Consider the following 22228-nt stretch of genomic DNA (forward strand, 5'->3'; position numbering starts at 1 on the left):
GTTTTGATCTCAGTGACTCTTGTATCTTTATCTGTAAAAGAGGTTAATATTAGTTTTACAGCCCTCACAAGAGTTGTTGCTTATATAAGAACATCATATCACAGCAGCTTAGAAACCGATAGGATTCTCTAAAAAGTAAGGTGATAAGTTATTATAATATACTTAATACTATTTCTTTAGACTTGGCAGTGATTTTTTAAAAATAAATTGAATTACCTCATTTTTACTATCAAAGTTGGATAAATAAATTGTATAGTCTTCAAAACGAGAATCATATCTAGTCTTTTTATTAGGTGAAATAAATTGTATAGTGTGTTTTTATGAGAATTAAATAATCAAAAACATAATAGCAAAAAATGTTTTAATGCACAGCTAAGGTGTGTATTGTTTTAGTCTTTTAAGTGAATTCTAGAAATTTCTGTTGATGGAGATTTTGATAAATACTGCTCAGGAGATAAATGTTTAAGAAGTTTATGACATTTGTCAAAATTTTTGGTCTAAAAGCAACTACTTAGGAGAACTTTAGCCAAGTTAAAAATTTGTAAAGAAAATTAAAATTCTGATCTGGGCATCATGATGTATGCCTGTAATCTCAACACTCAGGAGGCTGAGGCAGGAGAATCTTGAGTTCAAGTCCTACCTGGGCCATATTGCAAAACCCCATCTCAAAAAAAAAAAAAACTCTTTGTTCAATGAGACTTAGCTCACTTAATTTTGATTCTATGGAGAAATTATAGCTAATGTGAACCTTGATAATGTTTGTATTATTGTTATTTTCATCACAAAATTAATACGAATGCAGGTTAAATATCCCTTAATCCAAAAATGCTTGGGATTGGAAGTGTTTCAGATTTTTTCAGACTTTTGAGTATTTACATAGACTACTTTACTAGCTGAGTATTCCTAATTCAGAAATTCAGAGTGCTCCAATATTTGTAACTTTGTGTGTGACAAGTTGGTGCTCAAAAAGTTTTGGACTTGCCAGGCACTGGTGGCTCACACCTGTAATCCCAGCTACTCACGAACTCAGGATGATCGTGGTTCAAACCCAGCCAGGGCAAGTAGTTTGTGAGACCGTCTTGAAAAAAACCCATCACACAAAAGGGCTGGTGGAGTGGCTCAAGGTGTAGGCCCTAAGTTCAAACCCCAGTACCGCCAAAAAAAAAAAAATAAAATAAAAAAGAATTTAAGAACATTTCAGGTTTCAGTTTAAGGTTAACTCAACCTGCATCTGTTTTCTTCCCTTGCAACTTTAAACATGTGCTTAAATAAACACACTAGTGTAGTTTTTTATTCTTTAGACACATACTCTTATCCTTCAAATTTCATTGCTGTTTTCATGCAAGTAACCTTGAAAGAACACCTGTCTGGATGGTTTTTCTTTTAAAATGAATTATAAGTAGGGATTAAAAAGAAGGAATGATTCCTAGAGTTATCTATGAAGACATTACAGATAAATTTTGGAAGTTCTTTGGCACATGAAAATTTCCACCTCTGTCTTCCTAATTTTTACAACTGTACAAGAACCTAACACAATAAAGTTGATACATAGATAGTTCTTGAGTCACTATTCTTAGTCTTTTAAAAAAATTCTGCTTTGTTCTAAACTAGTCTGCATTGCGGTCTTGTATTTCATGCAGGCTATTCCCATTGGTCTTTGCATTAAGGACAGGTCTTTGCTAAGCAAAGATCTGATAAATTATTTGTGTATTTTGTAGTAGATTTCTCCTCCAAATATTATATAGAAACCACTGGTGTTTTATTTGTCTTCACAAAATTACATGAAAAGTTAAGATTCTTTTCTTTCTATATGTCTTTAGGCCTCATATACAGAAAGATAATATTCTACTTGTATGGTTTCTTACTGTATTAAATGTGTATCCTTTTTTTTTTTAAACAGAGATGTGCTCCTGCATCTATTCGTCTCATGGACAACCAGCAGTTTCAGTTTGGTAAGTAAATAAGAAGTTGTAATTTTAAAATCTGTTTATTTTGCCTCCAAATTTTGCATAGCTCGAAAGGTATCATGGTTCCTGCCCTTCAGGAAGCTTTCAGTCAAGTGAGGACAGACAGTTACAAAAATAAATGAATGCAGTAATGTTGGAGGGCTTTTTGAAAGAAGACTTCATTGAATACTGTGGATCATAAGTGAAGGATGTTTGATTCTACTTGATTTTGTTCAGGGTAGAGGTGGAGAGTCAGAAAAGGACAGAGATGCTTGAGTTAAATTTTCAAAGAAAAATAGAGGTTTGCCTGAGATAGTCTCTTCATCTTCCCTACCAAACTTGTTCACTTGTCAGCCAGACTATGAATCTGTGAAATCTCATTGGCATGTTTTAGTGTACTTCGAGTGGTTCTGTATGCCTCAAATAGAGGGTAGGGCAAGGTTGTTAAATTAGAGAAACCTACAGTGTTCATTTAAGGTTTTGCAAAATAGATGTGAATTTTATCTTAAAGGCAGTGGGATTTCTTTGTAGAGGGAATAATGTCAATCAGTTTTCCATTTAGAAAGCTCATTCTGGCGGCATGTCTCAGGGTAGACTAGAAAGGTAGAGACATGATAGAGAAATACTAGAAGGTGAAACAGTGTTAAGAGCAGGGCAGCATCAGTTGAGAATAGAGAGTAGAGGATAGATTTTTCAAAAAAAACAGCCAACTGGATGTGGAAAGTTAATATTGATTTGTGGGGAAAGATACTATGATGGGTTGATGTGAAGTTCTGTTGTAGTATTTGGGTTGGGTTTTCAATAGGCAGTTCTTGAAAACATTTTTCTTCTGCTTTATCTAAAGTTTTAAACTTTTTGACATAGTTTATTAATCATGTTTTCAGTTGCTATCATGCATTTTTCATATACTGAAATTTACTTTGGAATTTAAGTTTATATAATTTAAGAACTCTTGGAGCAGTTCTTGAAATTATGGGAATAATTGTTCAGTAATAAGTACTAGAGGCTAAGATACGCAGGCTTTTGTTTGTAATGTGTAAGAGAAGCTTAGATTTTACTTTAGGGAAGAATGATTATAGTTACATAAAAACTTAACTAAGGAAAAATATATCAAAAGTTAATTTTTGAATTAGATTCTTCTAAGTCAGTTGCAGTTAATTTCTTTGAATAAATTACATTCAAAATACTGTATTATTGATAATCAAAAGTTTAAGTTAAATATGTCATATAAATAATTAAATAGTCAAGTTAAATAAAAATCAGGCTTGTGTGTTTTGGCCTGCATTTAGAGATTTAGGTCTTTATAGGGCCATGTATCTAATGAATAAGATCATTGTTATCTGTTTACATGTTACTGTTGTAGTAAATTATGTTAGACATAGGTATCTTTGTAAAACTAAGTATAATTTGGCAGATTTTATAAGTAAGATTTCTAACAATTGAAAATGAGAGTTTAGAGAAAAGGCCCTTCTGGCAATCTGTTGTTCAGTTCTACATTTGTATTCTATTCCTAGAAACATGCTGACATTCTAGGTCCATAGGTCCTGCCCCCTCTAGTCTTGACTGTGTCTCTCCTTCCTCTATCCTTCACTTACCTACAAAAATGGTCCTTTTGAAATATAGATCAGATTGTGCCTCTTGGTTGGCTATAACCTTTTTGATTCTTCATTATCTATTGAAGTCTTTCCATCTATGTATTCTGTCATGGCTTCCTGATCAAGCACTAAAACAGCAACACTTTGGATAGCAAGGGATATCCAGAACCCTTCACCAGCCCTATGGCTGATTGGTCAGTGTTGTACCATCCTGGTTAATAAAGTACAAGATGTATTTTCAGTTGTTAATTTTTAACATCACACCTTCTCTGGTACATCCCTTAATAGTGTATATTGAAATGACCTATCTTCAGTATATTGAAATTGGTCTACAGATTTCCTCTTTGTATCAAGTTTTCTCAAATTTAGGGAACATTTCTTGGTCATTTTTATATTTGTTACACTTACCCCACAATAGGCATTTAGATGTTGGTTGAATTAATTATTGAACTGGAAATAGTGAACAAATCCTAGATAGCTCATAGCACAGTGTTGAACTCTTTATCAATAGTACAGTTCATCAAATATCTCCACACAACAGTTCTTCCAAGATGATATTCCCATTTTATGAATAACTCAAGGCTAAATATTTTGTCCAAGTCTACGAGTCATATATGGTAGAGCTGAGATTGAATCCAATTTGTCTGATTCCACAGTCCAAGACTTCCTTATCATCTCAAACTACTTCAAATCCTTTTAAATTTAAAAGAAATCCTTTTAAATTACTGAACAAACATAACACAAAATTCACTAATCAAACTGTCCAGCTATTAAGTTTGAATAGTTTACTGTAAAAAAAAAATATACTAGCCAGGATATATTTAGAATGTAGTTAATTTGATAAGAAACATTAATTTAAGAAAAAGTAAAAGATAATTATATCCTCTAGTTAATACTAATGCTTAATCCACTTAAAAGTCAGTATAATTTTTATAATAATTTATTCTTCAAGGCTGTACTAACTCAGTTTTGGGGATATATGTGACTAACTCTCAAGTATAATGAATATTATACACAGAAATGTCTGTGGGTTAAAGCGAACATTATTCTCAAGGATTATTTAACATTAGTGCAGTAACATTTGGAGTTCTTATGAATTGTATGAAGATAAATGGATTAGGAGACTTTTGTATAAAGAATAATTTCCATTTTTTGCAAGAGTACAACACACATACTCAACACATGTTTATACATTTTCAGTAATTAACGTGGGAAGTAAATATTTTAATGATGTGTTACTCTTAACTTTACACATGCTAGAAATTGTATCTTTTAAAGCATTGGTTATGCTAAAGAAGCACCTCTGATAGGTTACAATGAAAGAAAAAAATTTAAACAGATCTCTTACTTTTGACCTAGGAGCTGAAAAAAATTGCTTGGTTGGTCTCTATCTAATCTGCAGTTCATTTCTTGTTTGTTTGCTTTTTTGTTTTCTTTTACTCCTCAATTATAACATGAGTTACCTCTTAGCCTCTGGTTAAGACTTATTATTTGGTTCTTTTATGTAACCCAGTTTTCTATTATAGTCAGCAAAAAAATGTAATTAAAGTATTACATATTGAAATTCTCACTTAAAAAATAGATGGATTGGAAAAAATAGACTACTAGTGATAGTTTGTAAGGACAGCTAGTTTGCTATTTATTTTTCTTTCTTTCTTTCTCTTTTTTTTTTGGTGGTACTGGTGTTTGAACTCAGGGTCTCATGTTTGCTAGGCAGGCACTCAACTGCTTGGGCTATTCCACCAGCCCAGTTTGCATTTATTTTAAAGGAAGTATCATAAACTTTAAAAGCAAACAAAATCTCCAAACTTTAACAACTTTTAAAAAAATAACCTTTTTTATTTGGAGATAATTTCAGTTTTGCTAAAGGCTGTAAAATTCCTTATATAAGAATTCTAAATAAATGGTATGTGGTATTTTTCTGAGTTGGGATCATAGAACTAAAGCCAGATGCATGACTCGTAAATGTAACAGTCATGAGAGCAAAGAAGTTGCTGCTCTGAAAACAATGTGAACATAGCAAAAGGTTTCGCTCAGTTAACTTAATATGTAGCAAAGATGTTACTTTAACAGACTCTGAGATGTTATTTTGGCAATTTTAACTCTCTGGGTGTGATTAAAGAAGCATTGCTGGTTTTATGCCAAGAATTCTGGATGAATTAAAAAATAATTAAGAAACAACCTTAAACTTTGCAGTGATGCCATATTTGGTTGTGGTTCTGAATTGGTTTTGTATAATTAAAAAAGTAAAAACAGGCACCATAGGGTGTTCTTAATGAAATAAAAATTAATGAACTAGTTTTATTATATATAAACTGTAACAATGAACAATAACCTAAACTATGTATAGTATTAATTATATACAGTAATTTTACTTAATAAAAAAACAGAATGGGTTGTGTAATTAAAAAGTTGTTTGTGACTTCTAAAGAAAATTAAGATAAAAAGATGATCTTAATATAATTAAAAACAGGATTAAAAACTGAAGTAGCCTTTTTATCCTTTGAAAAACACAATTTATTAATTTAAAATATAAATTTATTTTTCTTATTTCTTAGGTCATGCCCTTAAACCTCAGGTTTCCTCTATTTTTACATCATTTTTGGATGGATTAAAAAAGTTTTATATTACAAAGGTAAGACTTCTTACAACATGCTAACTTTTTAAACAATTGGGGTATTAATTAGTTTTGTTTCCTGACTTCTCCTTGCATGCACCTCCGGTAAGGATGTTCTTCCGTATTGCTGTGTACATTTTATTTTTCATGTTGGAGTAATTGTTTGGTCATATCAACCATGCAGTTTCACAAATTTTCCTTTTTTAGTTTTAAGGCTTCTAAAAAAATAACACTGTATTGGATAGGCTATTGCTGATAACAGTTTCTATAGTTTGAATTTTTTTTCTCTACTATAGATACTTAGAAGTCAAATAAAGACTATGGATTTTTTTTTTAACCTTTGATTACTAAATTGCTTTCCTGAAAGGTTATACTAGCGTATATTACCAACAGCAATAAATATGTGTCATGTCTTTTTGTAGTCTTGTTACTGCACAGGGTTTTTGTTGTTATAAGATTACTAGGGGAAAATAGTACTTTATTTTAGTTGATGTTTTTTGAAACTCCAGAGAGACTGAACACTTTTCCTGATGTAATTTTGGTGTGAATTAGTTAGATACAGTGTGTCTTCTTGGTGCAGATGTGTGAATAATGGAATTATTAGATGCCCTTTGTCATAATTTTTTTTTAATGGTACTGTGACTTGAATTTAGGACCTTGCGCTTGCTAAACAGACGTTCTACCACTTGAGCCATGCCGCCAGCACTTGTTTTTTTTTGCTTTAATTCTTTCTTGAATAGGATTTCACTTTTATATTTTCCAGCATGGCTTAACAGAGATCCTCCTGTTTACACTTCCCAAATAACTGGGTTGACAGGCATGTGCTACCATGCCCAGCTTTTTATCAGTTGAGGTGGGGGGCTTGGTAACTGTTAGCCTGGGTTGTCCTTCAACCACAATCCTGCTGAACTCAACCTCCCAGTAGCTAGGATTACAGGTATGAATTACCACAGCCAGTCTTTGTAATAAATTTTGTAAATAACTTTTTCCAGTTAAATGTCTCCCTTATTAATAGGGTTTTTTTCTTTTTTTGGTGTCAGAGTTCCAAATTTATATCTTTCCCTGTGATTATGTAATCACTACTAAGCTTAGAAAAGCTTTCCTTTCTCCACAAGTATCATGAGATTCATTTGCTTCTCTTTTGTGTTAAATGAGAATTTAAGCAATTTTTTTATTACCACTTGCATGTATTTTGAGTTTTATGATGTGAGATGAAGATCTAAATTAATTTTAGGACTTGGGCCATGCCATAACCCAAGTGGTAGAGCACCTACCCAGCAAGCTTGAGGCACTTAAGTTCAAACCTCAGTGCCACCAAAACAAAAAAAAGAAAATCTAAAGTAATCTTTACTTCTGCTCTCCAATTGCTAATCTGTTTCATCAGCACCAGTGACTATAACTGATTCTTGCTACTCTTAACATTGATTTGCCATACCTAAGACATCTTTTTATATAGTACCTATGCAAGAAATAGACTCTATTTTAATGTTTTTAATGTTTCTTATTTTTTTTAATGAGCTTTTTGTTCTTGAAAACTTAAATGGATTTAATTGTTGTAGGTCTGGTTTCCCTTTTTGTTATTTAGAATTTTGCTTGCTATCATCATTACCTCGTGTTTATTATTCTAGAAGATTTTCAGAAACTCTTTATCCTTTTAGAGTCCATTGGTATTTTTATTTGAATTGGACTTAGTAATATTGTAATTTTGGCAGGTATTGAGAATACTTAGTTTATGAATTCAGTAGCATGTATCTTTCTTATCTTTTTTTGACTTATTTTCCTAATAAAGTTGTATATTCCAAGATTAATCTTAGTTGTTTCTTTTAATTTTATTCACAGAATCTTGTTTGAAAATATTATTTAATAAGTTATTGTTGGTATATAGGAATGTTGTTTTCCCCCCTACATCCAGCTACTCTGTGCTGTCATCTTGTAGTTTTTATTTGATTTTTCACTATAGTTATAATTCTGACAAATTATTTCTTATATACCTTGTATACTTGCTGGTCATTATGATTAACACCATAGTATACTTTGAAATATGCTGTATAAATTTTTGTTTTTGTGGTATCTGGGGATCAACCTGAGAGCTTCATGCATGTTTGGCAAGTGCTCTACCACTGAGTGGCATCCCCAGTCTCCATATTTAATGACCTGAGTAGGTGCTCTAAGCATTCTTATTAAATTGACATGTAAAGTTACAAAGCTCAATTTTTAAGAAGGTGGTATATTTGAGCCCAGATCAAAAAGAAAAGAGTAAAATTTATTTTGCTTTACTCTTTTGTAGGATAAGACTTATCTAAAATAAAATTTTGTTTTATGTTTTGTAGTTTAAAGGATTTGATCCAAATCAACTAAGTGTGGCCACATTACTGTTTGAGGGGGACCGTGAGAAGGTTCTTCAACATGAAAAACAAGTATATGACATTGCTGCAAAATTTGGGTATGGTTTTAAGTTTATAATGTCAATAAAAAGTTAAGCTAAAATTCTACTGCCTCAAGCAATTTTTAATGTATTAGGCATTAGTGTTGCCATGCAAATTGCTCATTTCCAAGCAGTTATTAATTTAAGTTGTCTGTTAAGTTTTTGGTAGTTTATGAAAGTAAATTTAAGAAGGGTATTTTGCTTTACTTCCAAAATTTGTAGGAAGTTAGACTAATATGCTACTCTTGTCTAACTACACATACAGTTTTATTAAATATTTTTGCATTAATGGCAATTTTGTGATGTTTGTTACTTGTTCAAGAATAAAATAAGAAAAAATTATTCTCATGTTATTCTTTAGTGTTAATAGTGTATGTGTAAAGCGTACTATTAGTATGTTTTTAAAAGGAAATTGTGTTTAATCCATGGTGCCTGATAAATTATCTCTGCTCCGCCCCCTGTCACTTACGGTTTTGTACTGGTATTTAAAAAAAAGAAAAAAAAAAACATTTCACTTCTGTAACCAACTGAGTAATTACAGGGTGGTTTCTCTTTGTTTGCTTGATGGATTATAAGATGGATCAATGAAAACTATAGTGGAAATGCCATTTATCAGGACTACATTTTTTTTCCTTTTCTTTTTAAATACATAAACAAATAGTTTGCTAGACATTAGTCTTTACCTTTTTTGTTTTGGCAGTTAAAGTATATCATACACATTACACTTAGTCTGGGTTCTTTATATTCTCTTCCTTTAAAAAAAAACAAATGAACACTTAATTTCAATTACAATGTGCCAATTTTGTTTTGTTTTGTTTTGTGGTACTGAGGCTTGAACTCAGAACCTACACCTTGAGCCACTCCACCAGCCCTTTTTTGTGATGGGTTCTTTTCAAGATAGCGTCTTGTGAACTATTTGCCCAGGCTGGCTTTGAACCACAGTCGTCCTGATCTCTGCCTCCTGAGTAGTTAGGATAATAGGCATGAGCCACCAGCACCCAGCATTATGTATTTTCCTCATATATCACTTTAGTCCTTCTAGGATTATCTGAACTTAAAGTTTAAGATTCTTTTTTTAAAGAAGCATTTTCATTAGCATATATTAATTGTACAGGGAGTTTCATTGTGACATTTTCATACATGCTTACAGTGTGCCTTGGTTAGGTTCATCCCTGCTGTCATTCTTCTTCCTCCCCTTTCCCCTACTTAAAATGATTTCAATAGGTTTCATCGTTCTATTTTCATACAGATATGTAAAGTTCATTATTCTTGAGAGGAAAGGATCTAGTTTTGGGCTTAATTGTTAGTTTATTTTTGTACTGTTTTTGAGTTCGGAAAATTAATCTCTCACTTTTATTTTTATCCTGTTCTGAAAATTGACAAGTGGAAATTTTAATTTCTTTAGTAAAAGATAAAGTTCACTAATCATTTACTTTTCCTCTTAGTATCTTTTTGGGGGAATTACTGATGTCCTAACTAGATTAGTTAAAAGTAGTTGTGCTGTAAAGATTCACTTAAAGACCAAATGATTTAGATTTCAAGTTGTCTCATTTTTGTTTGAAAGTTTTAAATGTACATGTTTCCTTTCAAAGAAGGAATTTTGCCTAATATGTGTACCTATTTTTTAGTTTCTAAGTTACAGATGGAATACATGTATAGTTTGATCAAAAGATTTTTTTTTCTTAAAACACCCAATACTGTTTATCTACAAACAATTGAAGAGATTTAAATTAAAATCTTTTATAGCTGCAGTAATCTTAAATATTAGAGATTGAGGATCAAGGACGTGACTCAAGTGATGTGATAAGAGTGCCTGCCTAATAAGCATGAGGCCCTGAGTTCAAAGCCCAGTACTGCAAACACAGAGATGCACACACACACACACACACACACACACACACACACACACACACACACATTCCTCTTTGTAGGATTAATAATTTACAGTTTAGAGCAGCTAGCAAATCATTACTAGTTAGTAAATGTACCACATTTCCTGTGTACTATGGTAGGTTAATGGTTGAAAATTCCTGTTTGTACTACCTCACACACAATTTTTTAAGACATGACCTGCCTCTTCAGGGCATCGCTGTTGATTCCTGGAGCATACTGCAGGCTTGATGAAATATTTGTTTAATGAATTAATGAAACCAAGTAGTGTATTTTTACCTGGTACCTTTTATTTCTACTGCATTTATGCCTAATTACAGTTCTGCCTATAAAACAGTATATTTTAGCCTTTTGGTCTTTGTCAGACCATTTTATCAGTATTGCTTCATTTGAGCCATCATTATAAATGTCAGAAATGACAGTTTTCCACATGCCATCCACACAACTTAAAAATAAGTTATATTGTTCCTTCTTAGTTACATTGTAATTAATTTCTTAATGTATTTTCATCCTGGTTTCCTTCATTTAAATGTGAATTTTTTCTGTTTTGAACAACCCAGATTGTCTTTAGGGGGATGACTTAGGGATATTTGATATTTTTAATACTTGGAAACATTTTCTTTTGGTTTTCTAGCAGAGGTACTGATTTCCCCCCAGATTTCTGTAGACACTAATTTTTTGTTTTAATTACTGAACTCAGGAGTATTTTATTGTTCAGGTGCCACCCGATCAACCCTGAATCCTCAGTCATTTCTCTGTCTGCATAACAATTTGAAGGAAAGCACCATCACATTTCTTTCTGCTACAATTTTTATGTTAGTTTAGCTTATGTATTTTATTTATTTTAACAAAGTCTAACGTATTTACTGTCTAGTTCCTAACAGAAAGTGTCTGCCTACACTATTTTTATTGTTAATTTTTATTGGCATATATTAGTCGTACAGGGGGTTTTATTGTGATATTGACCTATGTGCTTACAATGTAGCTTAAATAGATTCACCCCTCTGTCATTCTCCTTCATCCCCTCTCCTCCTCCTTGTAACAATTTCAGTAGGTTTCATTGTTCAGTTTTCATACAAAATACATTGACCATATTCATCCTCCTTTACCCTCCCTGTTTACTGTCCCAAAGTTTGGTTTTGGTAGTACTGGGGTTTTAACTCAGGTTCTCACGTTTGTTAGGCAGGCACTCTACCACTTGAGCCATGCCCCCAACCCTGTATTTTATTTTTAATTGGGGCACTATTAATCTATCCTTCATTTTTCTTTCTTTTGTTTTATTCTCTGTTCCTTTTATCTCAGTAGCATAAATTGGTTGTTTTTAATGACATATTTCCAATAGTTTAGAATACTTTTATGTGTTGTCTTAACTCATTTTTCTTCCTTGCCATCCACTCCCACCTAATACTGTTAAATGCCTTAGAACACATGTGACCTATCACAGCATAGTAGCTAAATATCGAAATGATCATACTTTGGTTATCTATCCATGTTTGCTAGTAATTCACTTTTACTTCTCTATGAGCTATGCAGAATAAACATTACCTTTCAGCACTCTGATAAGTGTTTTGACATTTACTGTAGAACTTAAGAGAATGTTACCATTATTTTTAAAGTGTGCTTAAGATATTTAACATAATTCAACATAAGCGTGATTAGGTTCACCAGATGGCCCTTTTGAATAAGATGATTTTCTCTTATTCTTCTTTCTTTACTCTTCCCAGTCCTTCCTCATGAAACAGTTTTAAATATGGTTAAGAAACTTGAATTGATGATTGAAATTTGTGGAGAGAGTAGAAAGTAGAGGATGAATATGCTACTTTAAAATAAAGCAGTTTAAAGTCACAGTGTACCCCCAGTACAACAGTAATATGATAATAAAAGATTAAAAAAATAAAATGAAACAGTTTGAATCTGAGTGTAGTTTTTTGGAGAGTGGCTGTGAAAGTGGCAATTTGGAAGCTTTAATTTCTGACCTCTGCAATTGTTCACATATTGCATCTTAAGGTTATTCTGGTTAGAAGATTGACAGTTCTGAAAGCTAAAAACAGAGAAGTTCCACAAAGCTAAATTTGCAAGGAAACTAATGATTAAGAAAAGCAAGCCCTGACTGCATTTCTTTTCTTTTGTGGTTTATGAATAGAATGGACATCCAGTTGTATTTTTTTTTCCTGCTTTAGACTGCAAAAAATGCACATTCCTGTGTGGTTTGTCCCGCTGGATCCCAGAGTGGAACATATCTCCTTCCATCCCACACTAATTATTAGAAGAAGATCAAAAGAAAAATGGCTTGACCTGGAACAGGAGACCATGGCTTTGTCTCATCCTGATGTATTAAAGACAGGCCTACTAACATGCCTGTTACTTCTCACCACATAACGTACTTAGCGTGTTCCCTCTCACAGATTCTGAGCAAAGTCTTTTGCAGCATCTCTCTGCTTTCCTTTTCTTCTACCACTTGGTCCAGGGTGAACTGCTTCTATTTCCTAGATTGTAGGTTTTTTTCTCTCTTAGACTAAGGTCTTGACTTTGTTTCACATCTACCTGAACTATAAATTCAGCTATTTCCTCCAAGCACTTGCCACACAATTTTCTGACTAGTTCTTTGGATTTGGAATTTTATTTGGCTCTCTACCTCTGATTTCACATCCAACCCGGAATTTCTTTTCTTAACTTACCACTTTTGGCAACTTGACCTAAGTTCTATCTTCTTTGCTTATTAACATCCTCTTAATACAAACAATCACCTTCATTTTAATAGACCCCACCCTCAAGTAATTCTAAACCAGGGCTGCTTCTGTCATGTGTTTGTCGTCAGAAAATTCTGATGTAGCCCACATATGCTAGTGTGAGACTGCCTTTCAGTATTTGTATAGAGCAAGAGTATATCTGTAAGTCTAACAAGCTTTAGAAAAAGAAAGGATTTAATAGTAAATGTTAATTGAGACCATGAAAAAAAACAATTATTCCATTCTGTGTGATGATAGAAAAAAATATAAGTGAAATTATTTACTGAAGGTTGTAGAAAACAATATTCTTTCATTTAAAATTAAAATAAGAATAACTGAATTACATATGGGATTACATATGGGATTAATTCTAACTATACTATCATATAATTTCTGTGGATAACATTTTTTTTAATATGGAAAGGGATAGTTTATAAGTTCTTTGTCATAAGATCTGAACCTGTTGGTCTTATACTTGTCTATATTGCTTTATAAATTTTGATACTTTCATAAGTGTGCTTTGTCTATTATTTAAATAATATAATAATACCATGTCATATTTCAGATGCTTTGGCAGTTTCTTGATACATTTATGATAAATGAAATTAAGATAAAAATGAGATGCCATGCAGTATATGTTAATCTATTAAGCAGTTATCTTAAGGTATCAAGTTTTATATATTTTTAATAGTTCATTTAAAATACATTAAGTTTGTTCTTTATTTACAGTGGACTGGCAGCTGGAGAGGATAATGGACAGAGAGGTTATCTGCTGACCTATGTCATTGCATACATTCGAGTATGTTATATCATTTTTCCTTTGTCACTTAATTTATGTTATAAATAATACTTTTTTTACTTAGAGTAAATGAAGTTGCCTTCTATGTTTCTTAGTTTTAATTTAGCACATGATTTTACATGAATCCTGGCTTTGCAGTGAATGTTCAGAATCCCATGTAGACCTGTTGTGTGTATTTGTAAAGAACTTAAGATGACTTCTTGTCTTTCTCTTCTTTAAATAAGAGAGTTGTTCTCTAGCTGAAAGCTCAGCATGCCTGCCTTTCCTAACATTACTTGATTAGAACCAAGCTGTTATTTAGCAACATTTCTCACTCCATTTATAATCTGTTTTAAAGATACATAAATCTTGAACTGTCTTTAAAAACTGAAATTTTTGCAGTGTTGGGACTTGAACTCAGGACCTCACACTTGCCAGGCATGCACTCTACCACTTGAGTTACTCTACCAGCTGAATGATCTCATTCTAAAAATTCCTTTCTCAGCTACGCTACTGAGAATTTAGCTTCCTTAAATACTAAATTTTCTAATGTTTCACTTGGAAATTGTTTTGCAGGAACCGATTACATAAACTCATGTAAAATTTGTTTTTACTTCTCTAAGAAAGCTTGAATTAATGTGTTCTCACTTTAGAAATATTTTTAGTCTTAGCTAAGATCTAATTATTAAATTGCATTGAATTTGAAGCATATCATAAGTCTTCGACCTCTTCCCCACCCCAGTGATACTGATACAGAAAAGTGCATTTATTGCTTGTTGACTGTGTTAGTCTCATTAAGCGATGTGTAGATTATGAAAGGAAGTAGATGACTTTAGATCTTAGAAGTAATATCTGCCTCCATAGACTGTCAGTCTACTAGGTTCTTCCCATAGGAGGAAGCGTTTTGAGTGTACATAAAATTTTGATAGATGTTTTCTCTGAGTATGTTGACCGTTTTACCATATACTCTGTTCAGAATTCTAGAACATGATATATAACTGTAACAAGTACATATCTTAAATACCTTAACTTTTAAGGTACTAGTTAATGTGGAAGCCTAGACAAGCAGGTTATAAATTTAACACATGAATGCATAAGAGAAAAACACAACATTTTTAGATCACATCAGTTATCAGGAGATTTTTTCCTGCCAACCACTAACAGAGTTGAAGTACTTAATATGTATTGATTTTTCTACCTTATAAAATTTTCTTTAAAATATTTACATTTCTTCGGCAGTTTATGAATCTTTCTTCACAGCTTTGATAATAAAACAATTTTGCTCTGGGTAAAGGAATTAAATATTATAAGTTACTTAATAATGAAAGTATTAAATGTTGTATGTTATATATATTTCCCAGCAGAGTGGCTTCAGATGTTCTATTTTGTCACTTCAAAGGGTGGTACTATATTTTCTAAATTTGTTTTAAAAGAAAAATTGATACAAAGAAAGGAAAATATACCCCTTTCCAATTTCTCTATTTCCCATTCCTTTCTTCTTGGTGCCTAATTTTTTTGTAATAGCTGACTCTCAGGGAAAGTTTCCAGCGCTCTTATGAGATAGATAGTAAAGAAGAGTTGTTAGAAATGTGTAATACTAGCAATATTATTGATAATTGCATCTGTTACAATTTTGTGATTTTTGTGTCTTAACAGGACTTGGGTTTGGACTATTATATATTAGGAGAATCTTTTGAGACTTCTGCTCCTTGGGATAGGTAAAACCTAATAAAACAGCTCATTCAGATATGCTTTCTGAGTTGCTATGTATGGATGTATGTAATGTATCTCTGTGTGAATATTTATTTATTTTTTTTGTGTGTGTGAATATTTATTTATTTTTTTTGTGTGTGTGAATATTTAAACTTAAAATTTTCTGAAGAAACATTGAAACAAGGTAGCTACTTTTGTTTGAATTAATATTTTCATCAGAATGTCCCTTCCCCTTTTTGGTTTGAGGCAGATATTGTCTGTCACCCAAAAAGGAAGGTATTGTTGAAGTTTATATTTTGAAGAATCTTAGTAGGCACTGAATGTTACTATGTGGTTTTACTTAGCTTTGATAAATTCTTAAGTGATTAAGTCCCAAATTATAAAACAAGTTAACATTGCTTTATAATATATCATTTAGCTTTTGATATTTGTGTGTGTATATATTAAGCAAGATCTTATTTGCATTTAATTATTTCTGAAAGAACTACAACTTAAGAAATTAAGTATAATTTCTGTTTTTAAAATATAAGTATAATTCTAATACTAGCACATATTATTGGATATGGCCCAAGTAAGATGAATGGAAATAAATACATAGGTTTCTTTACTGGAAAAAATGTGTGTGTCCATGCAAACACACACTGTTTAGGTATAGGAAGTATGAAGCAGATTATTAAAAATTGACATGAGTCAGCCCATTCAGTAAGCAGTCAGTTCAGTGGACTATTTTGAACTTTGTTCAAGCTCTGAGAGAAACGTTTTAGAACCCCTCCCTACAAATCTTGTTTTTCTCCCATCTACCAGCAAGGGTTTAGATATCAGTTCTTGAGATCTCTGTTTCCTATTGCATTTGTGATGATTAAGTACATTTAAATGCATATAAAATGAAATATAGTCCACTTAATTGTTTTAACTTGGAAGAGTCTGTAAAATCAGGTGAATTATATTGGTATTTTTAGTCTACTTAGCTATAGCACTTAAATACTATTTTTCTAGAACCAAGAAAACGAACTTGATACTTTTATAAGTTTGTAATATCTTCTATAATAGCTCCTTAAAGCTGAGTAAATTTTATTTAAAGTATTTGTTTCATAAATTGGATTGTCAAAATAGATATATTAAATATCAATAATCTTAATGCCTTACGAGTCATTTTTGAAACATGCCTGCCATTTTACAAATGAGGCATAAATAACATGTATTTACCTGTAGCTTTCATAAATTAAAGCAGAATTTAAGAGTATTGTTTTGTAAAGTTTGACCTTTATAAAACCTTCACATACTGTATTCATAAAAATAAATTTGTCTTGCTATTAAAACACTAAAACTCTTCATATTTATATTTTAATCATATACTTTTATTTTTATTGGAAATATAGATAACTTTAATGTGCTTTATAAAGCATAATCGATGTAAATGTTACTGTTTTTGCTAAATTCATACTCACACAGTAATAGCAGCTTGAAGACTAGCCTTTTGAGTTCCTTTGCTAATTTTTCAGTTCTTACAATGGTAACCAACTCAAGTTTTAAAACACAGAATCTGTTGGTATGTGACTATGATATTTATTGTAGACTCAAAAGGTTTGTATATACCTTAACAGATTTATTTTTCAGATGAAATAAAATATGTAGCTATAACAATACATTACAGTTCACATTAAGAAACAGATAAATTATCTGGGCACCAGTGTCTCACACCTGTAATCCTAGTTATTCAGGAGGCAGAGATCAGTAGGATTGTGGTTCATGGCCAGCCTAGGCAAAGAGTTCTTGAGACCCTATCTCAAAAATATCCAACACAAAACAGGGCTGGTAGAGTGGTTCAAGTGGTAGAGAGCCTTCCTAGTAAGTGTGAAGTCCTGAGTTCAAACCCCAGTACCATTAAAAAAAAAGAGAGAGAGAAATTAAAAACAAATTAATATTGTTAAATTCATCAAATACTCTTCTCCTTTAAGGAGCATAACTATCCCCGTGTCTGTTTTCATTAATTTTTTTCCCATCTATCTATATATCTATCTTTATTTTTGAAACTGGTCCTCACTAAGTAGTCCAAGCTGGCCTCAGACTCAATCTTTGTGAGTGCTAGGATTACAGATGTGTACCATCACCCATCTTCATTGACTTTTAATATCAGTGTAGCATAGCACTTCACATTTTACATGTAGTAAGTAAGTTTTTGTCACATTGTATTTTAATTTGAGAATAGGCTATTGAGGCCAGGTATGGTGGCTTGTGCTTATAATCTCAACTACTTGGGAGTATAAGATCAGGAGAATTTCTATTCAAAGCCATCCCGGGCAGAAAGTTAGCAAGACCCATCTCAACAAATAAGCCAGACTTGGTGTGCATTTGTAATCCCAGTGATATGGAAGGCATAGGTAGGAGGATCCCAGTCTCCCAGCAAAAAGTGAGAGATCCTATCTAAAAAATAACTGGAGCAAAACAAAAAAGCGGGGGGGGGGGGGCTATTGAACATTTGATATAAAATCATTATTACTAATTGAATCATTTTTAAATTAAGGAAAGCTTAGGCATGGATAAAAATTGGTATTCCTATAACCCAGAACTGAATTGTCATTCTCTCTCTCTCTCTCTCTCTCTCTCTCTCTCTCTCTCTCTCTCTCTCTCTCTGTCTCCTTCTTTTATTATATACATTGGCCAGGTTCTCATTATAATGTTCTTCTAACTTTTTTTAAAGCTCCTAAAATCTTGTAATTAAATTTATTTTGAAATTGGGCTCACCTAAATGTAGGAACCTCCATTCAGGAGACTTGAATATGCTCTTCTGACTTGTATTTTTCTTAAGGCAAAAAGAGAAAGAACCTTGTTCCCTTTAAAATTATGGATGGAGGACTCAGTTTGAATGATCAAGGGTTTTGTCCATTTTTGAAAGAATATGTATAAAAGCTTTAGTTAAAAGAATTTCTGATTTGAGGATGTTAAATAAACTGGCACTTACTGGAATTTGTATACATTTCATTTCAAAATTTAATATTGTATTCAATTATCTTTTCTAGGGTAGTAGATCTTTGTAGAAATGTAAAAGAAAGAATAAGAAGGGAATGCAAAGAGAAGGGTGTTCAGTTTGCACCTCTTTCTACATGCAGGTGAGTTTCCTTACTGTTTCTAGAGTCCTTATTCTGAAAAACTATTGTTTTTAATCAGTGAGGAGATATAATTTGCCAGCCGAGGAAGAATCTTAGTCTATTCCACTTGGCAAGCTTCCCCCAGGTTCCCTTAGCATATTGTTAGGATTGTGCCCCTAGGATTAAACAAAATACTGAGCCCTTCAGGGGTAGGACACCCTTCCATGAGTGAGTCTCTACCCTGTGGGGATAGTATGGCAGTAAAGAGCCAAGTGTCTGAGCTCCTGAAAAGGAGGACTCCTTTATTCACTGAAGCTATACACTATGTATAGAGGCAAGAAACTTACAGAGTCATTGTAGCTCTGTCTTCATCAGGATTACGTGTTAACCATTTTACTAGTGCTGAGTAAATGATGGGAGTGAGAAAAGAAAGACTCAAGTGATGATTAAATCAGTACTTTCTGTATCTATACTGTCTTGTGTGGTAGCCAGAGGTCACTTGTGACTGTTGAGAGATTGAAATATTGCTAATGTAACTGTGGAACTGAATTTTAAATTTTATTTTAAAAATTGCTTTAAATTTGAAACACCGTGTGTGTATCTTCAAACTAATGATCTTGTACTCGTTCTTAAATGCTAGCAGCTCCAAGGGAAGTGTTCTTGAGAAAGGACAGTTTGCATTTAATCTTTTGATATTAATTTTCTGTTTAAACACCAAGAGATTAAATATATCTAGATTGAGTCGAACATTTGATGACTCTAGAAAGTTACAGAATTGTCTAGAGTGGAGAATACATGGAAATCAGAACAGATCGTGAGAAGGGGAATGTTAAAATAAGTGATAATAGTAATTTAGTATTCCATGTTGTATAATTACCTTTTGTGCATGGGGGGGCGTTCAAGAACACATCTCTGGTATCATAGACACAAATTACTTATAGTGTAAACATGAATAAAAACCAGGTAACTTTGGAAGTAATGTAGTATCTCTATTACTGGTTGCACTTGATGTTTCCAGACAATATTTTCTTTGTAAGAGCTTTTCCCTGACTTTTAATGGTTTGGCTTGGAATTTTTACACTTTATAATGTTGCAAAAGCATACTCATATACCCATTATATTTCTCACTTTGAGAATAGCATTCAGTGAATTACATAAGGTACTCAATGCTTTATTGTTAAATAGGCCTGTGCTGGATGATTTGCCCAGCTGTAGGCTAATTTAAACATTCTAATGTATGACGGCTAAGCTATGATATATGATGTTTGGTAGGTTAGGTGTATTGGTTACAATAGGTTTATTGGGACATAACTCCATTATTAAGTCAAGTAGTATCTGCATTTGTATTTGTGATGCATGTTCCTTTGATTTATCTGGAAATTTTTAATATCAGCCTAGGATACCTAGGCTTACCTGAGCTTATTCCAATCAATCCATAAGCCAAGGCTTGCCCACCAACTGTGTCACCATGACAACTTTCTGATAACTATTTTTATTGTACTGGGGGTATATTGTGAGTGACATTTACAAAAGTTCTTATAATATATCGTAGTTGAATTCAGTCCCTCCTTTATTCTCTTTTATTTCCCTCCCCCTATTCCTGGAATAGTTTCACCATGTCTCATTTTTCATACATGAGTACATAGTATTTCCACTATATTCACCCTCCTACACCATTTCCTTATATCCTCCCCCTCCCATTCTGCTAACTTTTAAGATTTTGTATTGTAATACTTCACATGTCTGAAGAGCGAAGGCAAAGCATCTGTCCTTTTCTTCATTGGTAATGTAACCTCTTCAAGCTCTTAATTTTATCCTCAGTAAAGTAGTGGTAATATCTTAATGAGACTTCTGTATGAATGAAATGAGAAATCACATGAAACAAACCTTCAATCTATAAATGCTATAAAAATCCTGTAGTTTGATTATGATAAAATTACATTAAGTTTGAGATAGTCAGCCCATACTAGTATTAGTAAGGAAATTTTGAATATTTACTTTTCTTTTCAAACATTAGTCTTCCAAAAGCATCCAGTTGTTAAGCCTACTTGCTCCTGCTGATATGTTGACATAGCATGATAATTTGCATATATTTGTTTTGTAAGACTAGAAATATTTTTGTATTCTTTAATGTGCTCTCCCCCCCCCCACTTTAGAATATTTAGATTTTCTCATCTTTTACTTCCCTACTACTGTAATGTGTTTCTTGTTCTACTTTTTGATCCCATTGGGAGCTGTTATCTTTTAGAATTTACTGAATTGTGTTTCTGCAGGGTAAGATAGTAAAATTGTAATATGAAATCTGAGAAAAGCATCTTTTTTAAACCATAACTGTTCATCTTAATCAGAAGGATCTCTGAATTGTACTCTTGTCACCTTCTGTGTGGAGTTTGATAAACATTACAGAAAGTACCACATCAAGTCTGTTTATTAACATGTTTTAGAACAAGAATGTTAGGAATGGAATCAGAGAATATAAAACCTAAAAATGTAGATTTTAAGACTTATCGGCTGGGCATTTGAGATATCTAACAAAAGGATATCTTTTAACTTGGTAAAAAGATTCTTTATAACTTGGTAAAGCCCAATAGTGGTTTAGTGACTGACCTTGGAGAAAACCTATCTAAATGAAGTTATAAGAATGTGCATGTTACTTTCTGATTTTTAATTGGGGGTATCTTTGTAAATGAACCTTTTATCTTAAAGTCCTTAAAAATCTAAGTAGAAAAAAAAGTGCTTATTTGTATTATCCACCCAAATTGGTACCTGATTTTGCTCTTGACAATCCAGTCTGTGAGGCCTCTTCTATTATAATCCTAAAAACAAATCAGGCCTAATAATCCAAAAGCTATTTGTTACCATTAGAATTGGAAACATTTTAAAGAATAGAATAAGATTTGTTTTTTTATAGCTGAATTTTTTATTCTTTTGTTTTGTCAAGTGGCAGTTCTAATAGATTTTGTCCACTCCTTTTTCCTTTTATCCTAACTCCCTGTTCAACATTTTTGAGAACTTTCCCCTCATCCCTAATAAATATATTGTGATAAAACACTACTTTTTGAAAATGATCAAGAAACAAAATATTCTGCCTTGGAGCACGCTCTATAATAACACTTCTATAAATCTTGGTTTTTCAGCAGCTATTCAGGAGGCCTAAGAATCTGCATAATGTATTACAAATATTAGACTTAGTATTTTTAGACTAAGTTAGCCTTACATTATATTTAAGTAGCTGTTTTTATAAGAATGATTTCCTTGTAAAAGCTTATATGCTCAGTTTCTGTGACCATTTATAAAACCAGTTTAAAATGCCCAAAGTCTAATTATTTGAATAGCTTTGTTATAAGAATTTTAAATACAAAGTTCTTGTGGGTCAGACTTGATTAAATTTAACTAGAGTCTGACTTTAATTTCGTTTGATTTGAGCTACTTAATAGTTGCCAAGG

General features: G+C 32.3%; 1 protein-coding gene across 3 annotated transcripts in view; it reads left to right on the plus strand.

Annotated features, from left to right (window-relative positions):
• The window catches only part of Agps (alkylglycerone phosphate synthase), a 131740-nt gene that overhangs the window by 82668 nt on the left and 26844 nt on the right, over window positions 1-22228 (plus strand). For all 3 annotated transcript variants that reach the window (XM_074071158.1, XM_074071160.1, XM_074071159.1), the window contains 6 exons: window positions 1901-1952; window positions 6100-6176; window positions 8489-8601; window positions 13932-14001; window positions 15637-15698; window positions 18714-18803. In XM_074071158.1, coding sequence (XP_073927259.1) covers window positions 1901-1952; window positions 6100-6176; window positions 8489-8601; window positions 13932-14001; window positions 15637-15698; window positions 18714-18803 — 464 coding nt within the window. The remainder of the gene's footprint in view (window positions 1-1900; window positions 1953-6099; window positions 6177-8488; window positions 8602-13931; window positions 14002-15636; window positions 15699-18713; window positions 18804-22228) is intronic.

The sequence above is a fragment of the Castor canadensis genome, chromosome 4, assembly GCF_047511655.1.
Source record: "Castor canadensis chromosome 4, mCasCan1.hap1v2, whole genome shotgun sequence".
NCBI classification, from domain to species: Eukaryota; Metazoa; Chordata; class Mammalia; order Rodentia; family Castoridae; genus Castor; species Castor canadensis.